The sequence below is a fragment of the Molossus molossus genome, unplaced genomic scaffold, assembly GCF_014108415.1.
Source record: "Molossus molossus isolate mMolMol1 unplaced genomic scaffold, mMolMol1.p scaffold_m16_p_13, whole genome shotgun sequence".
Classification (NCBI taxonomy): domain Eukaryota; kingdom Metazoa; phylum Chordata; class Mammalia; order Chiroptera; family Molossidae; genus Molossus; species Molossus molossus.
In genome coordinates, this window is record NW_023425348.1 from 26486669 (window position 1) to 26506934 (window position 20266).

Here is a 20266-nt window from a genome sequence, read left to right on the forward strand (position 1 = left end):
TGGATTCTAGATCAGGCTCTGCTAATAACTAGGTGCATGAGTTTGAATTTAATCTTGAATCTAATATAAGGAATACATGCTTCTTAAGTCTAGAATTCGGACTCTAAAATGTCAAATAATGAACCAGTACTAGAAATAGCATCTCATGTCTATTCATTCCCACAGAATTGGGTCCTTCTACAAGGTGCTAATAAGTTCTTTACACCTTCCAAGCCAATTCTTGATGTGATGCTCAAGCTGTCATTGTGTATAAAACTATATATAAATAACCTATTTTTTAATAAGCTCTATGGATTCCCTAGGATGGAGGATATCCATTTTAATAACTGATCTTGTTTTTGTAATTAACACGATAGGCTCAAAATAGGAATTCTAGTGTCATTAATTTTTCAATTAACATGTTCCTACAAATTGTATTATTTTTTTCTTTGTCCCTAAAAAGACCTCAGAAAAAACCTCTTTTTAATATTGAATAACAAAAATAAGCAAAGGATCAGACTGAAAATATTAATGGGATTAAATATCTTTATGAGGTATTGGGATAAAATTATAAATGTATGCAATCAAATGCAACTGCTTTTGCCTCACTACAATTGGTGTGATAATGGCCACGCATGCGGGCCCTGAAAAATGTGCCTTATGTTCCTGGCACAGCAGATGGGAGAGTCTTTTCTCTGATTTTATAGCTGTGTGTGTAGTGTTTGATAATTTGACATTTGTTGTTTAATAAATTGTGGTACCAGAGCCAAAAATGAGTAGTGCTTTCTTTTTCCTTCTGTTTCCCATATGAGCAACTGTGTAATTCCAGCATCTGTTAATATCAAAAGAACATTCATTTGCTTCAATAGTGGCATAATTTATGTAAACCAAGGATGTGTTTACTTCTCAATAATTATCTTGTTTTGGGTTTCTTGGTTGTAAGGTTGCCCAAGCAAACACAGTGGATGAACGTACTAACTTTCTTGTGGAAGAATACTCTACATCCGGTCGTCTAGACAACATCACCCAGGTCATGAGTCTGCACACTCAGTACCTGGAGTCTTTCCTGCGAAGCCAGTTCTACATGCTGCGCATGGACGGCCCCCTTCCTCTACCACACAGGCACTACATCGCAATAATGGTGACACTGCCCTCACTTACTCCTTCTTCCTTCTAGTATTATGTATGTGGGTGTGTAGAGCTAAGTATACTTTTATGGACCTAAGGATTGAAGAAGTGTGTGGCCTTTTGGATACCAGGTCCCTTGGCTACATTCTGAATGCTTTAAACCACTTGATGTACTGAAAATTTCTCATTTAATTTTTGCTAGAATCATTTTCCATATTTACTTTCTGGTGATTAAAGATGCTAGTGCTGTGGGGACCAAACTAATATCCCACAATTTTGATTTTGCTCTTGATATCTTATTTTTATTATTAATATAAAACAGGTCGTGACATTTTATTTAGTTATTTTATACATGAAAATAATTACTATTTTGGTTAACTAAGAGGAAAGTATCAGTCGGCACCAATGGAGACTCTGGATGAGAGAAGTTTTAAATGAATTGTAATACTTTTAAGTATAGTACTTGGTACTAGTTAACAATGTTGCAGGGGAGGGGGCATTATAAATTGGGATGATAGGCAGCAGGAATGAGAAGTGTGGAAAGAAAGAGCTACAGTTGAACTACTATCAGAGAAGAAGAGGAATGAGAACATGATACGAGTGCTATATATTTGGAGACTTAGACCATCTGGCCGAGCTGGCAGAGTTAGCCAGGAGTTAGATTAGTTTTACCATGTTCAATTTGATGATCTTGTTTATGCTCTCACTGGAGTTTATATCAAACACAAAAGGCAGCGTTCTGTGTTTTATTGAATGATAAACTTGACTAAGAAAATAATTTTAGCTTAAGGTTTTCATGACAGTAAGCACTGAAAGCAGACCTAGGATGGTCATAAACTAAGAAACGAACAAGATAAAGAAAATAGAAGGAATAAAACAACACTATTTTACTGAGAAGGAGTCCTGAGGAAAGGAGTCGTGAAAAGTTTGTTTTGTGTGGATTTGCCAAATTGTTAGTATCGTGGCCGATTTTGACTGCATAGGAAAGAAAGGGTCAGTGATCTTTCGTTTCTTCTCAATAGAGTGGTGTGCACAGATAAGACTACTGTCACATTTGTATGAAAGGCAACAAGAGAATTACCCAAATTAGCATGCAGCCTGAATTAGTGGAATACAACAAGTTAATGAGATTTTGTTTTAAATAGAATACAGTTGATATAATTTACCATAATGAAACAAACATGTATTTTCTTAACAAAACAAGAAAGTAGTTTCTAAGTTGACTGACAACAACTTCTAGATGGGGAACTACTTGGCTTCATGTGACAATTTATGTGCTTATACAAGTGTCAGCTTCATGTATTGATTCAAGAATATGTGGCATCATTGTGATGAGAGTTTTAGGAGGATTCTGTAAAAGAATTATTGACTATAAAAATGATTAATTCCATCTTTATATTTGTTTAGAAATAGTAGAATAAGACTCTACATGATTGTTTTATCAACTGACTCTCTGTGTTTTAGGCTGCAGCTAGACATCAGTGTTCCTACTTAATAAACATGCATGTGGATGAATTTCTAAAGACAGGAGGTATCGCTGAGTGGTTGAATGGTTTGGAATATGTACCACAAAGACTGAAAAATCTTAATGAAATAAATAAGCTGCTAGCACACCGACCCTGGCTGATCACGAAAGAGCACATTCAGGTACTGAGTATTTCTTTGAAATAAAAAAGATATTTATTAATGATCCTAAGTAATTTTTTAAAGTATTTTGCTTAAGACTCAATTTTAAAAGCTTCTGTAATAGGAACTTGAAAAATAAAATAGTCTATTAATATATATATAGAAAAGCCCTGGCTGGTTTGGTCAGCAGTTAGAGAGCATTGGCCCTCATACCAAAGGGTTGCAGGTTCTAGTTCTGGTCAAGGGCACATCTCTGGGTTTCAGGTTCAATCCCTGGCCCCAGGGAATTGTGCAGGAGGCAGCTATTTGATGTGTCTCTCTCATATTGTTCTCTCTCTTTCTCCCTCCCTCCCTCCCTCCGTTCCACTCTCTAAAAGAAATCAATGGAAAAATATCCCCAGGTAGGATTAACAACATACATACATACACACACACACACAGAAAAATAAATTTAGGAAGTCAGTGGGTTTAATATAAGTATGAATGAATGCTTCTCTTTGAGTAATCAGTAATTAGCTTGTACAAGTGCTTTAGTGGCTATGAAAAAAGTTGATTTCTATTTTCAAACTGGATAGCACAAAGAAAATAACACTAGAATGACAGGATACCTGGGGTCTAGTCTCTACTCTGTTACTCACAAGTTTGTAGCCTTTAGTTTTTTTTTTTTAGGACACCAAGTTTTCTTTAATTATTTTTTTGGGGGAAGGGACATCACACTTCTGCTCAGTTAAGAGAAACATTTTTTGTCAGTACAGAGGTCTTCTGTGTACACTTATCATGCCATGAATTCATAGGGAATGGCTTCCAGCAGCTCAGGCTCCTTTCCGTTGTTCTCACAAAATGTGCTTCTGTGGGTGGAGCAGGCTGACGCTTCAGTTGAACCCAAGTACCTTTCTCTTTGGCTTCCTTCCTTTTCTGATCATTTTCCTTCACATGTTTCAGGAAGCTATCTCGGCTCTTAGAGTGCTCAATGTGCTCAATATGTGCATTAATTCTCTTGGCAAGAATCTTGCCCTTGTTTGTTCACAACAATGCCAATTGCATGCTGGGTGACATTGTAGACTCCCAGTTTTGCCGTGGTAGCATTTGTGGGGCATTCGTTTTTGAACAGTGTTCATCCCCTTTATGTCCACAATATCAGCTTTCTTATAGATTTGCATGTATGTAGCCAAAAGAACAACTCCATGTTTTCTGAAAGGCCTAGAGAACAGATAGCAGGTGCCTCTCCTCTTTCCCTTTGTGTTTGTCATTTCAGCGAATTACTGGAAGATGGAGGTTCTGGCTGAAAAGAAGCCCTTTAGTTTTGTTTTTTGTTTTTCTTTTTCAATTTTAGAGAGAGAAGAAGGGAGAGGGAGAGAGAGATAGAAACATCGAAGAGAGAGAACAACGAATCAAACTGGGCATGGGTCGACGCTCAACCACTGAGCCATACCAGCCAGGCATTTGTGACCTTTAGTAAATTATCTTTTGTGGGCCTCACCAGTCCTCCCTGCCATAAAATGAGAGGCCTAGAGTAAATGAGTTCTAAGGTTGTTTTCTAGTTCTAACCTTTCATAATTTTAAGATTTTCACAACATGATTTTGCAAATTAAAAGTAATTTGCCAACTGATGTGTGAATGTTTAAATGCCTCTAGAAGCTAGAGCCTAGATGAGAAATCAAGTTGTGATTGACTAAAGTACTTCAAAAGGAGCTTCCATCAGAGGACCACAGGGTCAGGTCATACTATACTATCCCGAACACTGTGCTTAGCTCTTGGTAACTAATAAATAGGAGCTATCATCTACATGATTATCAATACAAGCCTTTAGGCATTTAAAATCTCTCTTTCTAATGCATTGAGATGTCCTTTTCTTAAAAAATCATCTTATTAGATTATATTTTTGTTAGTTATTTGCCCCGTTAAACCAAACTTAGCTTTTGTCAATCTGTATACACTCAGATTTTAATGATTGATTTGGGAATCTCTGAAGAACAATATTGTCCTGACGTTTATGTTCTGGTTTCATAATGTATCAGTTAGATAAAGGAATGACTCATTATTTTTATGTTACATGTGAATTACTTTGTGTCAGAAACTTTGGTGGGTCTAAAAACATACACATTGCCCTTGGACATGCTTAAGAGTCTGGAGGAGGAGAGACAGGGAGGTAATGACAATAATCGCCACATAACAGTGTGTGAATGTGTGAATAAAGAAAACAGGATCAGGAGATTTCAGGAAAGAGGTAACATTTGAGCTAGGTCTTGAAGAATAAGTGGGGGTTTTCGAGTAGAGGAGGACATTCCAGACACAGCAAAGTATAAAACATTATGAATATGTTGGGAAAGTAGCTAATAGTTTCAGGTTACTGAAGTGGAGGAATGGTTATGTGAGGTGGGGGATAGGAAATAGAAAGAATTGGGATCAGATTGTATGACCCAAATAATACTGTATTTAAAAATTTGTGTGTTACCTTCAGAAAGTTATGGTCTCCAGAGTTATGATATGGTAACCACCCCCCTCACAGGGTGCACAAGATAGTCCATCAAAATGTTAGAAAATGTGCATGTGTTCCTGTGTCGTTCTTTTATATTTTTTGTTTCCTAATTATTAGTATGATAGTCCATGTATATAACTAGTCTATATAAAATTTTAAAAGTATATATGAATTTATAGATAAATGTATATACTATCAGGGGATGGGCCCCCAATTGTTACTGTCAGAAATATATGTGCTCAAAAGAGCTTAGAGATCACTATAATAAAAAAAAATCAAGAATCATTAAAGCCTTGCCCTGGCCGGTTTGGTTCAGTGGTTAAAGCGTTGGCCCTTGGATCAAAGAGCCGTGGGTTCAATTCCAGTGAAGGACATGTACCTCGGTTGCGGTTCGGTCCCTGGCCCTGGTCATGGTCGTGTGGAGGCAACCAATCGATGTGTCTCTCTCACATTGGTGTTTCTCTTCCTCTCACTTTCTACCCCTCCCTCTCACTCTATCTGAACATAAATGGGAAAATATCCTTGGGTGAGGATTTTAAAAAAAAACACAAAGAATCATTAAAGCCTTTAAGTTGTAATATGAGCATATTTGTTGATGCAGAAGATAAAGTACAAATGGTACAGACTAGAGGCAGGGAGGCCAGTTGCAGTAATCTACCTGAGAGATGACTTTTTTTTAAAGCCATAGGGAGATGAAGAGGAAGGATCAGACAGTAAGTAATTATTCTGCATAAGAATAAGCAGGACTTGGTGACTGGTAGAATGTGAGGATGGAGAAAGGAGGTGGGGCAGGAAAACTATTTTAAGGTTCTACCTTCCTGACTGGGCACAAGGCAGTGGCGTGAGCAGGAGACTGTGACATCCATGTTACTGGAGAAACTGCAGGTCTGCAGCTCAAGGTAAAGGATACTTATTTACAGATAAGCAAAGGTCAGGTTGAAGGAATGAATGATCCATCCAGGGAGAGATTGTACAAGAAAAGAAGATCATGGGTAAAATAGAGAAGCCAACATTGTGGAGGCAAGTAGAAAAAAAGGAGGAGACTGCTAGGGAGATAAAGAAGAATCCATCTCAGAGCAGAAAGGGTTAAAAAAATAGTGAAATTGCTTAAGTCAAGGGAGATTAATTTCAAGAAGGAAGTGAGGAAATTGTAAATTCTACAGAGATCAAATAGGATAAGGACAAAAAAAATAGAAAGTAGCTTCAGGAGTTTGTTTGAAATAAAGGAAACATAATAAATAAAAAATGAACTGAATATGAGGTGAGAAATTTGAAATAATGAATATTGGCTATCCTTTCAGGTTTAATGGTAATCCTGCAAAGACTGACAAAAGCATTGTAAATTCTACCGATCCTTTTGAATGCTCTTTGGCAGTATTGTCAAAGTCGTAAATAAGTATTAGTACCCTTTGCCCTAAAAATCCTTCCAGGAATTATTTCTAAAATATGAACAGAATTATAGTTTGAAGATGCTATTTATAGTAGCATATAAACAAAAATAATTTAGAAGCAATTTGTATCTGAGAGTAAGGGGATGGAGAAGTAGTTCTATACACCCATTCCTGGACAGTATAGCCCATGCTTAAACGTTAATATAACATTGTAGCCTTTGAGAAATGAACATGTCAAAATGTGAAGTTGGAAAAGCAGGAGAAATAGATCTATACTCTGGTTGTATAATCATGCTAATAAAGATAAAAGATGTGTAAAAGTTGTATTAAGATGGTAGAATATGGCCCTGGCCCGTTTGGCTCAGCAGTTGGAGTATCAGCCTACAGACCAAAGAGTCCCGGGTTCGGTTCCCGCTAGGGGCAAGTACAAAAAAAAAAGGATGGTAGAATATGATTGATTATTTTTTCCCCCTGAGCTTTTGATAATGAAGTGTGTGTGTGTGTGTGTGTGTGTGTTTAAATAATGGAGAGTAAAACAAAAGCAGTCTTTTGGTTTTGTTTTTTAACTATGAAGTGAGCCAAATTAAAGTTTTAGATTTGCAGAGAGCAGTAGGACATACAGAGACCAAGAAAGACAGAAAGAAGAGAACAGACACTTGGGAAAGAATCCCTGATGGGCTAATAGATGGACTTGGCTCTTGGGGAAAGTGGGGATGAAGGGATTGCTGTTTGTCATGGCTTCACTTGTGATTCCATCATTCAGCTGGCATATCAAATCCAGTAGCATATAAAAAAGTGCTTTGAAGTATTTTTTTTTGTATTCACAGGTGAGGTAATATTCTACAGTTTCTGTCATCTGCTGTAGAGTCTTTCTGTGTCAGAAAAGATATCTAAAAGTTAATGTTGACTTACTGAATTGGATTTATATATATATATATATTTATATATATATATATATTTTTTTTTAAGGAAGAGTCTCTACCTTAAAATTTTAAAATGAATGGCTGTGCTAGGTAATCTTTAAAGCCCCTTTTAGATGCAATGTTCTTGGGTTCTCTGAAATATCTTATTAAAATAACATAATATGCCCTGCCGGTGTGGCTCAGTGGTTGAGTGTCGACCCATACACCAAGAGGTCGCTGGTTCGATTCCTGGTCAAAGAACATGCCCAGGTTGTGGGCCTGATCCCCAGTGGGGTGCATGCAGGAGGTGGCCAATTGATGTTCTCTCTCATCAGTATTTCTGTTTCTCTCTCCCTGTCTCTTCCTCTTTCTCTAAGATATCAATAAAGAAAAAAAGTTAAAAAAATAAAATAAACCCTTGCTCGTGTGGCCCACTGGTTGAGCATCAACCCATGCAGAAAGAGATACTGGTTTGATTCCCAGTCAGGGCACATGCTCAGGTTGTGGGCCCGGTCCCCAGTGGGGGCGGGGGGTGCAGGAGGCGGCCAGTCGGTGTTCTCTCTCATCAATGTTTCTATCTCTCTCTCCCTCTCCCTTCCTCTCTCTCTAAAAGTCAATAAAGAAAAAAAAATTTTTTCTTAAATAAATAACATATGGAAAACTGCTTTGGAAACAGAAGTTTATATATATATAAATTTAGAAGAAGCCACCACAAAATTTATATTGTTAGTTTTTATTGTTTTAATGTAATAGTTTGGCTAAAGTTAGATCTTTACTATATGAAACATTAAGAGAGTTTTAAGTTTCATTACCATAAATGAACATATATGAAATTTGATAGATTTTTTTCATGCTTTTTAAAATTGCTTAGCAACACTCTGTGGTTTTCATTTTTACTCTGATTTGCTATCTCATTTCAGAAACTTGTCAAAACTGGAGAAAATAATTGGTCTCTGCCCGAACTGGTACATGCTGTGGTCCTACTGACACATTATCATGCTTTGGCAAGCTTTGTTTTTGGTAGTGGCATCAATCCAGAGAGAGATCCAGAAATCTCCAATGGATTCAGGCTAATATCAGTCAACAATTTCTGCGTTTGTGACCTCGCTAATGACAACAACATAGAGAATGCATCCCTTACAGGCAGCAACTTTGGGGTCAGTTTTCTTAACTCTCTGTACTGTTTTGCCTTTACACTTTCTAACGTTAAAAATATCTAGAGAGAAGAATTTATTCTCTGATTAAACAGGATATATGTACTTGAAATATTTTAGCATAATTTTTGTTACTATAAAATTGTAACCTGTACCTGGAGTTCTGAATTATCTTAAAGAGGCTTATACAGCAGATAGATATTATTGCAAATCATAAAGACTAAAATGGTGATGCATTCTAGTGACCCTAGGCTTTTAATGTTAGACCCTTGGAACAGTAGATCCTAGAACAATGTATCTTTGGTCTATAAGGTGCTAGAACAACCAATAGAAAATATATCATGACAAAAAATTTAAAAATTTGAAGCTGCCTCATTTAAAAAATAAACCATAATATAATTTAATATATACTAAATTCTAGAATTCTAGATTAAATATATCTACATTTATAAACTTTCTATATTTATGCCTGAGGAAAACATCATATTTCTGAAAATGTTTGAATCTGTGATAAAATTTTCTTTGGAGTTAGTCGAAAACCCATTTAGGAAGTTAATAATAGAATTGATGCCACTGTACATAATGAGGTGACCTTGGGAGGTGGAAACATTTACCAGAACCATTTCTAATATTAATAACACCATCGTTATCTTACCTGGCCCCAGATTGTAGGTTCTCTAAGTGAACTGGAGGCCTTGATGGAAAGAATGAAAAGGCTTCAAGAAGATAGGGAAGATGAAGACGCATCTCAGGAAGAAATGACCACTCGTTTTGAGAAGGAGAAGAAAGAAAGTCTTTTTGTTGTCTCTGGAGATACTTTTCATTCATTTCCTCATTCAGGTACCTTTCTTTCACTGTATCCTAGTTGTTCTTGGAACCCTGACAGACCACCTTCGGTATTTTCCACGTAGATATGTAAAAATGATCCTGCTTCCATGTTCCTTTAATTCCACTCGCCTCTGCGTTGCGGATGGCGTACCTAACACTATTGCTTCCTCTCTCATGTTGGTGTGTCTTCGAATACATTTCAGATCCAGTTGGGAAAAACTTCCATTTTTGTACTCTATACACTGTCCTGCAGAAAATGATATTCAAAGAAGATCAGTTGCTTATAAAGTTAGATAGAAATATTTAAATTCATCCTACTTTTGTGATTTTTTTAAATGATAAGTGAAATGCTGCTTCAATAGATACAATTTTTAAAAAATATCTTTGCCTTTTTTGTGGGTGGGAAGTGTGTAGGAGGACTGTTCTCACTCTGCTGCTTTTCTAGATTAGTTCTAAAATTAAATTGTATTTGCATTTATTTGGAGAAATCGTTGAAATTTTATAAAAATGTATTATTAGGTCATTTTCTTATATTGACTTTGGAGGAATTTATTCCATATTTAAAGCTAGGCTTCTTTGCTGTAGTCTTAAAAACATATTTTTATTTGATACTCTAAGAGACTTTGAAAATTTGAAATAGGAGGGAAACTTTTCACTTATGACTAAAAAAGATATTGAACACCACATAGTAAATGTTATTAAAATAGCATAGACTGAATAGAAAGCTTAAACCTTTCAAAGTCATCAAAGTCATCAACCTACATAACATTTATTTTTTTAAAATAGAATTCCATTTTGGTTTTAAAGGGAGCTTCAAAATGACTAGTTTTAAGATAGTCAGTCTCAGAAATTCGGAGCGTAATTGATTCGGCCATAACTTGTTTGTTAACTTTAAACATAGCATCAACCAATAGCTCTCAGAAGTTTTACCAGGAAAAACAAGAATCCCTTTTATCATTTCCTGAGATGATCTTTTTTAATGAAAGATTTTATCTACAAAATTGAATATATTAAGTAACAGTTTCTCAGAGCTTCTAACCAGTAGAAAATCCCCCCCCAAAGGAAACCTGGCGTTTTATTTATTTGTTTAATATTCATTCTACAAACATTTATTGAGTACCCTATATAATCTCAGCACTATGGTAGGTAGATTTTTCAGGCTAAATGAGACATGGTTCCTACTTTCTGGGAGCTGTCATTGCTAATGGGAAAGCCATAAATAATTATAATACATAGTAGGATATGGAAGGTATATGAGCCTAGAAGAGGACCTTGAACCCAGACTTGGTGGAGGAGGAGTGTGGACAGAAGGAGTTCCTAGAGGATGACTTTCTCTAACCACTGGCTGTAAGCTAAGTCTTAGAATCTTAAGGGATGTCAGGCCATGGCTGGGGGATAGGGGAATTGGTGGTAAACAGCACTCAGGCCTAAGCCAAGGCACGATGGTAAGGAAACAGGATGCTTGCTTTAGGAACAAATGGCCATGCTGTTAAGACATAAATCATAAGGTAGTAATGTGACAAGGAAGCTGGTTAGGTAGACAGGAGTCTTATCATGGTGATCTGATCTTTTTAACCTTAAGGAACATGTGAGCCGCCATAGTTTGGACCTTTGGAGTTGATATGTCTATAAAACATCCAGTCTGGAAGTGTCTAGCACAGTGCTTCTCAAACACTACTATTCCATTGAGCCACTGGGAGATCTGGCTGGAATGCAAGTTCTAGTTCAGTCCATCTGGGCTAGGACCTGATAGGTCCACTTTTGTCCCAGCTCCAAGTGATACGAATGCTGCTCATCTGCGAACCATACCTGGAGTAGTAGTCTAAAGGTCAAGAGGGGGCTTTAAGCTCAAGATAAAGTTTTGGAAGTTTCAACCTATAATTAGGGGCTAAAATCAAGAGTTGATTATAAAAATCATCCAGGGAGAACAAATGGGACAAGAAAAATAACGAGCCTAGGGCACTGGCCAGTATGACTCAATTGGGGCGCATAGTGGTCCTATATACCAAAAGGTGGCAGGTTCGATTCTCAGTCAGGACACATACCCAAGTTGTGGGTTCAGTCCCTGGTCCAGGCATGTGCAGAGACAACTGATCGATGTTTCTCCCCCTGCCCCTTCTCTAAAATTAATAAAATAATAATAATAAGCCTAGGGTGAACCTTCTAGGCAAACCAATATTTTTAAATGTAAACATTTTTATTAAGGTTACTAATATCTGTTTACTTTTGGACATTACTTGCTAATAGCTTCGCTAAGATCACTAGAGCTTAAAAGATAAATTCTTTTTTTGTAGGTGTTTCTCTTTTCTTAATACTGAAAATCTATTCTGGATCCCAGTCTCTATCTTCCTGGATCCTTGAGCAGGGATTACTGCAGTCTTAGACCCTAGCCAAGACTTTTGTTCTAATTTTAACAGAAGAGGCTGTATCATTTGTAAATCATTCAAGGAAATAAATCATGTCATTATTTACTCTTAAACATTGCCAGTACTAAATTTGCTGGTCACACAAAGATAACATAAAAAATGACTTAATACATTGGCTAATCGAGTCATTTTTATAAACTTACCATGTTTTAAAATGGAAATAGAAATCTATTTTTTCCTATAAAAATTTTTTTGGTTTTAAAAAAAAAAAGTCTTGGTTTGACCAGTGTGATAAAGCATTCCAGATTCCATGTAGAGATTCTAAGAATAACTTTTCAAGTCTTTGGCAGGAAAAAAAAATTTAAGTGTTATATCGGGGTGGTATTCTGTAACTTGGTAAAGAGTTAACTAGCTTTTAGTATTTTGTTTTGTTTTGTTTTTTTCAAGTTAGAAAGGTGTTTTATTACATTTTCTGTGTTTTTTTTATGCTAATAGTTACTTCTTAGGGGCAGAAGAATGCAGACAATGTGCAAAATACTATTTCCTTTCTGTTCAGACTTTGAAATATTTGTTCAGGTAGAATTAAAATGAGAACTTTAGATTTGTTGATCAGAGTACTAATTTTATTTTATTTTTTTAATTTGAACTTCTTGAGATAAATTTAGGAAAAGATGTGTGTGGTTTGAAAGCTCTTTGTACATTTCCTGCTGTAGACAAAATTGTCTAGAAAACAGGTCTCATTTGACTCCTAATTTTAAAATGAATGAATGGATAGTATTCATAGGATACATCTTTATTTGATTAGTTACTCTGTGGTTTTGTTTGTTTGTTTTTTATCCTTACCCAAGGACATTTTTTGCGTTTATCTTGAGGTAGAGCGGGAGGGAGAGAGGGAGGAAGAGAGAGAAACATTGATGTGATAGAGACACATTGAGTGGTTGCCACCCACAAAACCCCAACCGGGGCCGGGACAAACCACAACCAAAGTACGTGCCCTTAGCGGGGAACGAGCCCAGGCCTCTCTGGTCCGCAGGCCGATGCTCCAACCGCTGAGCCAAACCAGGCAGGGCTCTTTGTTGTGTAAAAATGTTAGAAAGTCATAGGACAATATGAAAATGTATATGAGCAGAACAAAAACTAACATGAAACTCAAGGACCTGCGGAGTAATAGTCAACTCCAGTGTTGATATTTGGCAAATGAAACCCCCGGGTTGTACAGTGTTGGGGGAAAGATCACTTCAAGAGACAAATTGTTTTACAGAGTTTAGTTATCACTTGCTGTTCTTGGTTTAATGTTACTTAATGTTCCACAAAACTCCTAGCTTTCATAGTGGCCTCAGCAATTGCATGTTACATTTTTTTGCTTCATTTCTATTGATTATTATGTGATGGGTTGAATTGAGCAAAGCGTAACCTCATTGGTAAATGTTAAGAAATAATGTATTGAAAACATCATTTATAAAGCATTTCTAGCCCAGCGGTGTGGCTCAGTGGATTGAGCATTGTTCCATGGACTGAGAGGTCCCAGTTTGATTCCTGGTCAAGGCATATGCCCAGGTTGTGGGCTCAATACACAGAAGGGGGCGTGCAGGAGGCAGCCAATTGATGTTTCTCTCTCACAAACATGTTTCTATCACTTTCTCCTTCCTCCCTCTCTAAAAAATCAATGAAACATCTTTTTTTAAAAAAAAAAAAAACAAAGCCCTGGCCGGTTTGGCTCAGTGGTTAGAGCATCGGCCCTCGGACCAGAGAGTCATGGGTTTGATTCCGGTCAAGGGCACATACCTCAGTTGCTATTCAGTTTCCAGGCCTGGTCAGGTTGTGCGGGAGGCAACCAATTAATGTGTCTCTTTCACATCAATGTTTCTCCCTCTCTCTCCCTCCCCTTCCCACTCTATCTGAAGATAAATGGAAAAATATCCTCGAGAGGATTTTTAAAAAAGTGTTTCTATTTACCCCAAATAGAATGCCGGAGCACAAGGAGACAACAGAGTGGTTGAGGAGTAGGCTAGGGGGAGCCTGAGATTTCTCTTTAGAGAGCTGAAAGTCACTTCCGGGCTTCAGATCAATTTCAGTAGTTTAATGTTTACAAGTTTTCCACGTCCTCTTTAATTCCACATCCTCTTTAATCCATGTTGTATTTCTTACTGACAATACTGACAATGGTATTCATAACTTAGTCAGTTTACTTATTTCTTAAGTAGATAACTTCTTTTACTGTTACTGAAACAAAGAAAAAAGAAATAACAAGTACATAGCATAGTATTTGGAATATAGTAAGTACTAAACAAATGCCAGTCTATGTGTAATAAAGAAGTTATGTAAGAATTTTTAATTAAATATTTCCTAACTTGGGTAGCCTGGACACTTGATCTTTCCTGCCATTATCAAGCACTCTAATTAGTCCATGTTAGTGACCCAAGGAAAGGTTAAAACTTGTGAGAAAAGAATACTTATTGCAAGGCTTTTCATGAAATATCAACACTTAAAGGTAATGAAGGTACTACTAGTTTACCAGAGCTTTTGGATGAATTACTATAATTGTACTTGTTTTTAAGCCTATCAACACTGTCCAATGAAGAATTATAGTTTTTTATTATGCTATAAAATTGTTTGGTTAACTATTTAATATTTATTTATTAAATATTGAATGTATTTAATATTAACGAAGATACTAAGGAAATATTGTTCTTTGCATGGAAGGAGCTAGTTTTTCCATTTATTTTGAAAAATATATCTATATTTTTTAGAGCAACAGGTGCTAAATAAAGGTAGGTTGTTCATTCCCTTTTAGTGTTTGAAATCGGGAAAAAGCAATTATAAAGACTAACCTAAAAGAGTGAGTTAAAAGAGACTTATCTTTATATCAAGTTAACATGCATTGGGTTCTGACAATTTCTCAGTGGTAAATTTTTAATATTATCAAGGATGCAGAAGTCAGCTGTCTTAAGATATTATTGTCATCTTTCTGTCTTCCTTAATGCCTCTTTGATAGTATTCCATTCACAATTTCTTTTTTTTTTTATCCTCACCCGAGGACATTTTTCCATTTTTTGTTCAGGTAGAGTGGGAGGGAGAGAGAGGAACAGAGAGAGAGAGAGAGAAACATCGATGTGAAAGGAACACATCGAGTGGCTGCCACCCGCACGACTGACCAGAGCCGGGGACAAACTGCAACCGAGGTACGCGCCCTTAGCGGGAACCGAACCCTGGTCTCTCAGGACCGCAGGCCGACGCTCTAACCGCTGAGCCAAACCGGCCAGGGCCCATTCACAGTTTCATTGGCACATTGTTCACTCCATGTGTTGTACACCTTTTATTTTCATGTGCACAGAAAAACACACATATCTTAGGTGTAGAACTCAATGAATTTTCACACACAGAACCTTCCTGTTTAACCAGCAGCAAGTCAACTAAGAATAATAGTGGCTCCTGAAAGTCCACTTTCCTTCCTGTTGTTATATTCCCTTCCTCGTCCTTCTCCCCATATGCCTCATGGTAAACTAAAAATCAACTAATTTTCCCTGTGAATACATCCAGATGAAACATCATCTGTCTAATTTTAACAAAATCTATCTGAACATTCAACTCAGTTAAAGTGGTCTCTGCCTTCATCTCTTTCCCCACATCCCACTTCATCCTCACAGAGGTCAAAAGTTTAAGCCTTATACTCAAAGTCCTGTGCTAACTTCCTTTTCTAAACGAACTACTACTATTTAGATATTTCACTTTAGTCAGTTTTTTGACTGAGTAACTATAGTTAAATGTTAAGATGACCAGTATTTGGTAATTAAATTGTACTCAAAACTTCAACAGTAGATATTTTATATGAATTTAAGCCAAGTAGTCCATATTGTTACTGGAAATTTATGGAAAAGATGAAAAGTGGAAGAAAATGGGGATGCTTCATTCTTCTATGTACAATTTCCTTAACACTAGATTGTTTTATTATTGTTCTTAGATTTTGAGGATGACATGATCATAACATCTGATGTCTCCCGATATATTGAAGACCCAGGTTTTGGATATGAAGACTTTGCCAGACGAGGAGAAGAGCATTTGCCAACATTTCGAGCTCAGGTATGAGATGTCTTTATTTTAGAGAAACTAGAAAATAAATACTGTTATTATAACTGTGAAATGTTGAAATTTAAATAAATTGACTTCTAACCCTGGCCAGTTAGGCTCAGCAGTTGGAACATTGGCCTGCGGACCAGAGAGTCCCCGGTTCAGTTCCCACTAGGGGCACGTACCAAAAAAATAAATAAATAAATAAAATAAAATAAAATAATAAATCGACTTCTAAAGAAATTAGTAGGTCATTTTGATTGAGGCTGTAAATCTTTTTATTTAATCTAGTTTCAGCCTAGTCTAATTTGATGTCCTAATAGATGGATTATTATTTCAACATTTTCCCTGATAAGAAGGCAAAAGGAAACTGCTTTATTCATTTACTTGCATTATTACATTGTAGTTGTATAATAGTCATACCATTTTGCAGGGAGGAGCATAATAGAGAAGAAATCAAATGATGTATCACATTTATAATAAAAAGATATTTTGTAATAAGATCATAAACCAGTAGCTGATGGTTTAAGAACTCTCCACTCCCCACCCATAGGAAAAAAAAAATAGTCACAATACTGATGTGACCCCTAAAGAGAGTGTAAATTGGAATTAAGACAAATTCCTATACACCTGTTTCACATGACCTGTTAACTATCCATGTCACTGAATAGGTTTGGTTACATAGGAATAGTCCAAAATCTTTTGGGTTCCTTCCAGATAAGGGCATAATTTGCATAGTACTTGACCACAGGAAGTCGCCAGTTTATCACCTACATGCTAAACCCTGGACCCCACTGAGGAAACATGGCACTGCAATCTACAGACTGATGTGAAGGTTTCTTAGCAAACCAACACACTTAGAAATAAATTTGAAATATCTTCACTTACTTGCTTAAGTAGTTAATAGAAACCTAGAGTTTATTTAAATGAAGAATGCCTATTTTGTCATTGTATACATTTTATTCTTTTAGGACTATACCTGGGAAAATCATGGGTTCTCCCTGGTGAACAGACTTTATTCTGACATTGGACATCTTCTTGATGAAAAGTTTCGCATGGTCTACAGTCTCACCTACAACACTATGGCCACCCACGAGGATGTTGACACAGCCATGCTGCGCAGAGCTTTATTTAACTATGTCCACTGTATGTTTGGAATCAGGTATGCTCATTGTGGAGACAGTTTTATACCTTCCTAAAACAAATTCAGACACGAGTCTTACTTCAATCCTGTTTAGGAGTATGTAGTTCTAGGGAGAAAATATTATATGTGGACTTCTGATTTTAAAACTTAATTCCATTTTATAGAAAAGCATTTTTCTGTGTTAACTGTTGTGAATCTTAACGTCATATGTAAATACAGTAGTAACAATTTACTTAAGAGAGAAAAAAATATCAGGAATCAGTGGAGATAGGATAAAATCAAACTCTATTTGAGAATCCTTCCTGGAAGAATTAGCAGTAAAAAACCATATATTGTATTCCTTTAGATTACTTTAATAAATACTGGTTGGTTGGTTGGTTGGTTGGTTAGTTAGTTAGTTTTGAAGGAATGGTAATTAGGATATAAATAAAACTAGGATAGGTTTTTGTTCTCAAAAGCTTACATAAGTTCATGTAAGAACCCTGAAATAAAACTGTAAGTATACATTAATAGCCTCTAAATTTAGAAATTAGCATTGAGAGGACAGTGAGTAAGTGAGATTGAATGGTCTAATCAGGAAAGTTTTTTTTGTTTTTTGTTTTTTTTGAGAATGTACCTTTTTGAGCTGGCTTTTGAAGGCTTTTATGGAGATAAATTTTCAGAAAGAGAAAATCCCCAGTTATAAATACCTTCAATTTGACTCTGTACTATATCCTTTTTGATAGAGTATCAGAAAAGTCTTTGTGAAAATGGAATTAGAATTCGTTAAGCCAAGTAGTTTCTATAATTTTAACTTAAAAAAACCCACAAAATTTTCTGAAAAATTAACATTTTACCTAAAGGACACTAATGCAATGGTAAATAACAACTGCTATTTACCTGTTTACCATCCTAAACAATAAGTTATCACAGAATCATATAATTTTAAAACAAAGATATTAAATTAAGAAAAATAAACCCCAATAGAATTTAATTCAATTGTGATCAATATTTATTATAGTTATGATAATAAATATCAAATGTTATGATGATTATATTTATCTGTGGGATGCTACTGAATAAAGCTTGTATAAAATCTCTAGAGGCTGCAGTTTAAGTGTTATGTTTGGGTTAAAAATTAACTGAAAATATAGACCAGAAATTCTACAAACCCCCACCGCTGCATTTACCCTCCTGTCTGTCTCTGTGCCCGTTTCCTCTGGCTCCTCTCTTTCATTGTGGATGAACTGTCCATGCTTCTATGCACTTGGGCACAAAATCCCATCTCCTTTCTTCTTCTAAAGATCCTCATTCTAGCATCTCCCCTCTCCAGCTGATCACCTTTACTCTCTTTATTGGATTTTTCCCATCTGTTTATAAACATGCTGTTATTTCTCTCATCTTTAAACACACTTTTTTTTCTTCATCCTGCTTTCCCCTCTGGCTATTGTCTCATTTTTCTGCTCCTGTGCACAGCAAATCTCTTTGAAAAAATTTTGTATATTTACTATCACCATTTTCTCATCTTTCATTCTCTCTGGAACCCACTACCAGATCAGGCTTTCACTCCTCCCTCACTAACGAAACTGCTCTTGCTGAGGTTGCCAGACCTCTGTATAGCTACTTCTGGCGGCCAGTTTCATTATCATTTTATTTGAGTCAGTAGCACTGGACACAGTTCATTACTCCTCCTTCTTTGAACACTTGACTCCTACTTAGGGCTTTATACCTACTCCTTCTGTATTTTCTCAGATGTCAGCCTCTCAAGCCTTTCGGCCCACCCTAAGATCACAGCCCCTCTCCTCCCTGCCCTCAGTTTCATTTTATCTCTGTAGCAGTTATCACCACCTGACATACTATGTTTATCTTTTTAATTTTTCTTTTTTCTCAGAATTTAAATTTCATGAGACCATTTATATATCACCAGTGCCTAGAAGAATACATGGAAAGTACATGGCACATAATAGGTACTCAGTAAATATGTTGAGATGAATTAATTAATGAGATTTTGGTATTTAATTACTGGACAATAAATATCTCTGGTACAACTGTAGAATTCAGAAATTTTGATTTTGTCACTGTTGCCATTGCTCATAGGTATGATGACTATGATTACGGAGAAGTTAATCAATTACTTGAACGAAGCCTGAAGGTTTACATTAAGACAGTGACCTGCTATCCTGAGAGAACTACCAAGCGCATGTATGATAGTTACTGGCGTCAGTTCAAACACTCAGAAAAGGTATGTTTCATGACTAAACATATACCATAGATAGATGCTCATTATAAAAGTAATGATTGTGAAAAATTATGCATGAAAATATTAATAAATTAGTGCCATTAAAGAAATGGAAGTGGCATTATTTAGTCACTTTTTTAAACATTCTTAAATTCAGGTTTATTGAATATTAACTAAATTTTGGTTGTGTATTTAATGTGGTGTGTAAAGTAAAAGTTTAGCATTGGGCTTTGAAAAATTGGCTCTGAATATAGTTATATTTTAAAGTACATTTGGGCCCTGGCCGGTTTGGCTCAGCGGTTAGAGCGTTGGCCTGCGGTCTGGAGAAACCCGGGTTCGGTTCCCGCTAAGGGCACGTACCTGGATTGCAGTTTGTTCCCGGCCCTGGTTGGTTGTGCGGGTGGCAGCCACTTGATGTGTCCCTTTCACGTCGATATTTCTCTCTCTCCCCCTCCCACTCTATCTGAACAAAATATCTAAATAAATAAATAAATAAATGAAGTACATTTGGAAGACTGTCTATCATTCTAACAACTAATAAAAATCAAACCTACTGAGATGTTGTGTTAAGTGTAACTGTGTCTTAGCCCAGAAGGCATATTCATGTAGAGATTTTTTTAAGAATAGCTTATTGAGCCCTGGCCAGTTTGGCTCAGCGGTTAGAGCGTCGGCCTGCGGTCCGGAGAGACTCGGGTTCGGTTCCCGCTAAGGGCACGTACTTTGGTTGCAGTTTGTCCCCGGCCCTGGTTGGTCGTGCGGGTGGCAGCCACTCGATGTGTCCCTTTCACGTCGATGTTCCTCTCTCTCCCTTCCTCTCTCTCCCTCCCACTCTATCTGTACAAAAAATGGAAAAATATCCTCGGGTGAGGATAAAAAAAAAAAAAAAAAAGAATAGCTTATTGATTTTTAGAGAGGAAGGGAGAGTGAGAGAGAGAGACATCCATGTGAGAGTGTAATATTGATCAGCTGCCTCCTGCATACCC

At 36.5% G+C, this 20266-nt stretch overlaps 1 protein-coding gene across 1 annotated transcript in view; it reads left to right on the forward strand.

Moving 5' to 3' along the window:
• Window positions 1-20266, forward strand: part of SESN3 (sestrin 3) — a 69210-nt gene that overhangs the window by 39655 nt on the left and 9289 nt on the right. Inside the window, exons 3-9 of the mRNA XM_036260072.1 lie at window positions 923-1120; window positions 2572-2754; window positions 8426-8662; window positions 9325-9499; window positions 15815-15933; window positions 16893-17083; window positions 19142-19286. Of these exons, the coding sequence (XP_036115965.1) occupies window positions 923-1120; window positions 2572-2754; window positions 8426-8662; window positions 9325-9499; window positions 15815-15933; window positions 16893-17083; window positions 19142-19286 (1248 nt within the window). The remainder of the gene's footprint in view (window positions 1-922; window positions 1121-2571; window positions 2755-8425; window positions 8663-9324; window positions 9500-15814; window positions 15934-16892; window positions 17084-19141; window positions 19287-20266) is intronic.